At 63.3% G+C, this 1,581-nt stretch overlaps 1 protein-coding gene across 1 annotated transcript in view; it reads right to left on the reverse strand.

Annotated features, from left to right (window-relative positions):
* The window catches only part of VOLCADRAFT_100042 (uncharacterized protein), a gene marked incomplete at both ends in the record, with an annotated part of 4,516 nt that overhangs the window by 1,177 nt on the left and 1,758 nt on the right, over nucleotides 1-1,581 (reverse strand). Inside the window, 2 exons of the mRNA XM_002958698.1 lie at nucleotides 286-318; nucleotides 825-1,280. Of these exons, the coding sequence (XP_002958744.1) occupies nucleotides 286-318; nucleotides 825-1,280 (489 nt within the window). The remainder of the gene's footprint in view (nucleotides 1-285; nucleotides 319-824; nucleotides 1,281-1,581) is intronic.

Consider the following 1,581-nt stretch of genomic DNA (forward strand, 5'->3'; position numbering starts at 1 on the left):
GGGGTGATAAGGAGCGCGTGGGGGGAAGGCCGTCGTCTGAGGGGGAGAGTGAGAAGGGATGGGGGAATGAGGACGGGCACGCATGCACTAGCTGCACGGTGCTTTGCTTTGATGTCCACAGTGTTGGTGCTCGCTCCCACCGGTGTGCCAGTGGCCACGCGCCACGAATGCACGCAGGTGGATACTCGACAGGGTATGCAGGCGGTGGTTATGCGTGGCTGCCATGGTGTGACACCGCGCTGAGCTGGCTCCCTCTCATCCCCTCCAGCAGCGGCCCTCCCTTACCGGCATGGTCGCGCGGATGAAGTACATTCGCCCCTGGGGTGGGAGTGGGGGATGGGCAGCAGGGCGGTGGCGGTGGCGGTGGTGGCGGTGGTGGAGTGGGTATGTGAGCGGACTGCGGCACACCGCGTGTGGAGGAAGTCATGTTGCAGTATTACCCGGGGGTGGGGGAGAGGGGACCAGCGGCTCAAACCCGTAAGGCCCTGCCAGCCTTGCTGCCCAAGTACCCTCGTCAAGAAGCCGACAGCCAGATCCCATCGTCCGATGTTCGATGGGTGCCCTTGTCCCTGATGAGGATAATCGGCTCGCATTGCCGCTTTGCTGCTACGGCTGCTACGGCTCCTTCTGTCGCTGCTAGAGCTGCTGCTGCTGTCGTCCTCTTCCCTCTCCCCAGCTGCAACAGGTTACCGGATTACACAATCCTTGCCTAGATCCACCACCAGCCGCAAGAATCTCGTGTCCCTGTCCATCTCCCTCCCCCCTCAGCACACACCCCTCCGCTCCCCCCCTGCCCCATCCCACCACCAAGCAGGACCCCCCACCAGCGTGTCGTTGGTCATGTCCTCGTTGTGCCCCAACAGGATGTGCGGGGCCGCTCCAAGCGGGCCGTCAGAGCCCGGCAGCCGCACACCCACATCACTGCAGGCATCTACGGACGTGGGATCGATATGGGTACCGCCACCGCCGCCGGTCCCACTGCCGCTGGCGTCACTCCCGTCGGTTCCCAAGCCGCCACCATGTACGACATCACCGCGGCTGCGGATTCCGCCGCCGCCGCTGCAGTTGTCCTTGATGACGTTATGTGCCCCCGCCCGCTGTCCAGCGGTCCTGATGCCGTCGTCTCCAGGGAGGTGGGCGGGGGCCCCCTGGGTGATGTTGAAGCTGTCCCCGTCGCTGAGGGAGCTGTTGCGGTGTGTGAGCCACTGCTGAAACCCCTGGAGGACTTCCGGCGACTCGCCCGCGGCCAGAATCTCCTGGCGCAGGTTCAACATAAAGATCTGCGGCGGCGGCGGTTACATGAGAGAGAGAAAGAGAACGGAAGAATGGAAAAGGGGAAGAAAGGGCAAAAGTCCGTTAGTCAGTTGGGAGTTGCTAACAGATACGCATGCACCTGTACGACAGCTGCTACCACGGCTAAGTTGCACGAGACGGTGATGTACGGTTAGTTCAGGAGTGGTACAAGACAACGTGGTGATGCAACCTGCCGAGCCACATCGCACCGATGGGCACCGTTCCGGAGATCCCCGCTGTGTGCTTTGCTCCCCTCCCCTCCCCAACCCCCTCCCCAACCCCATCCCC

The sequence above is a fragment of the Volvox carteri genome, assembly GCF_000143455.1.
Source record: "Volvox carteri f. nagariensis unplaced genomic scaffold VOLCAscaffold_103, whole genome shotgun sequence".
NCBI lineage: Eukaryota > Viridiplantae > Chlorophyta > Chlorophyceae > Chlamydomonadales > Volvocaceae > Volvox > Volvox carteri.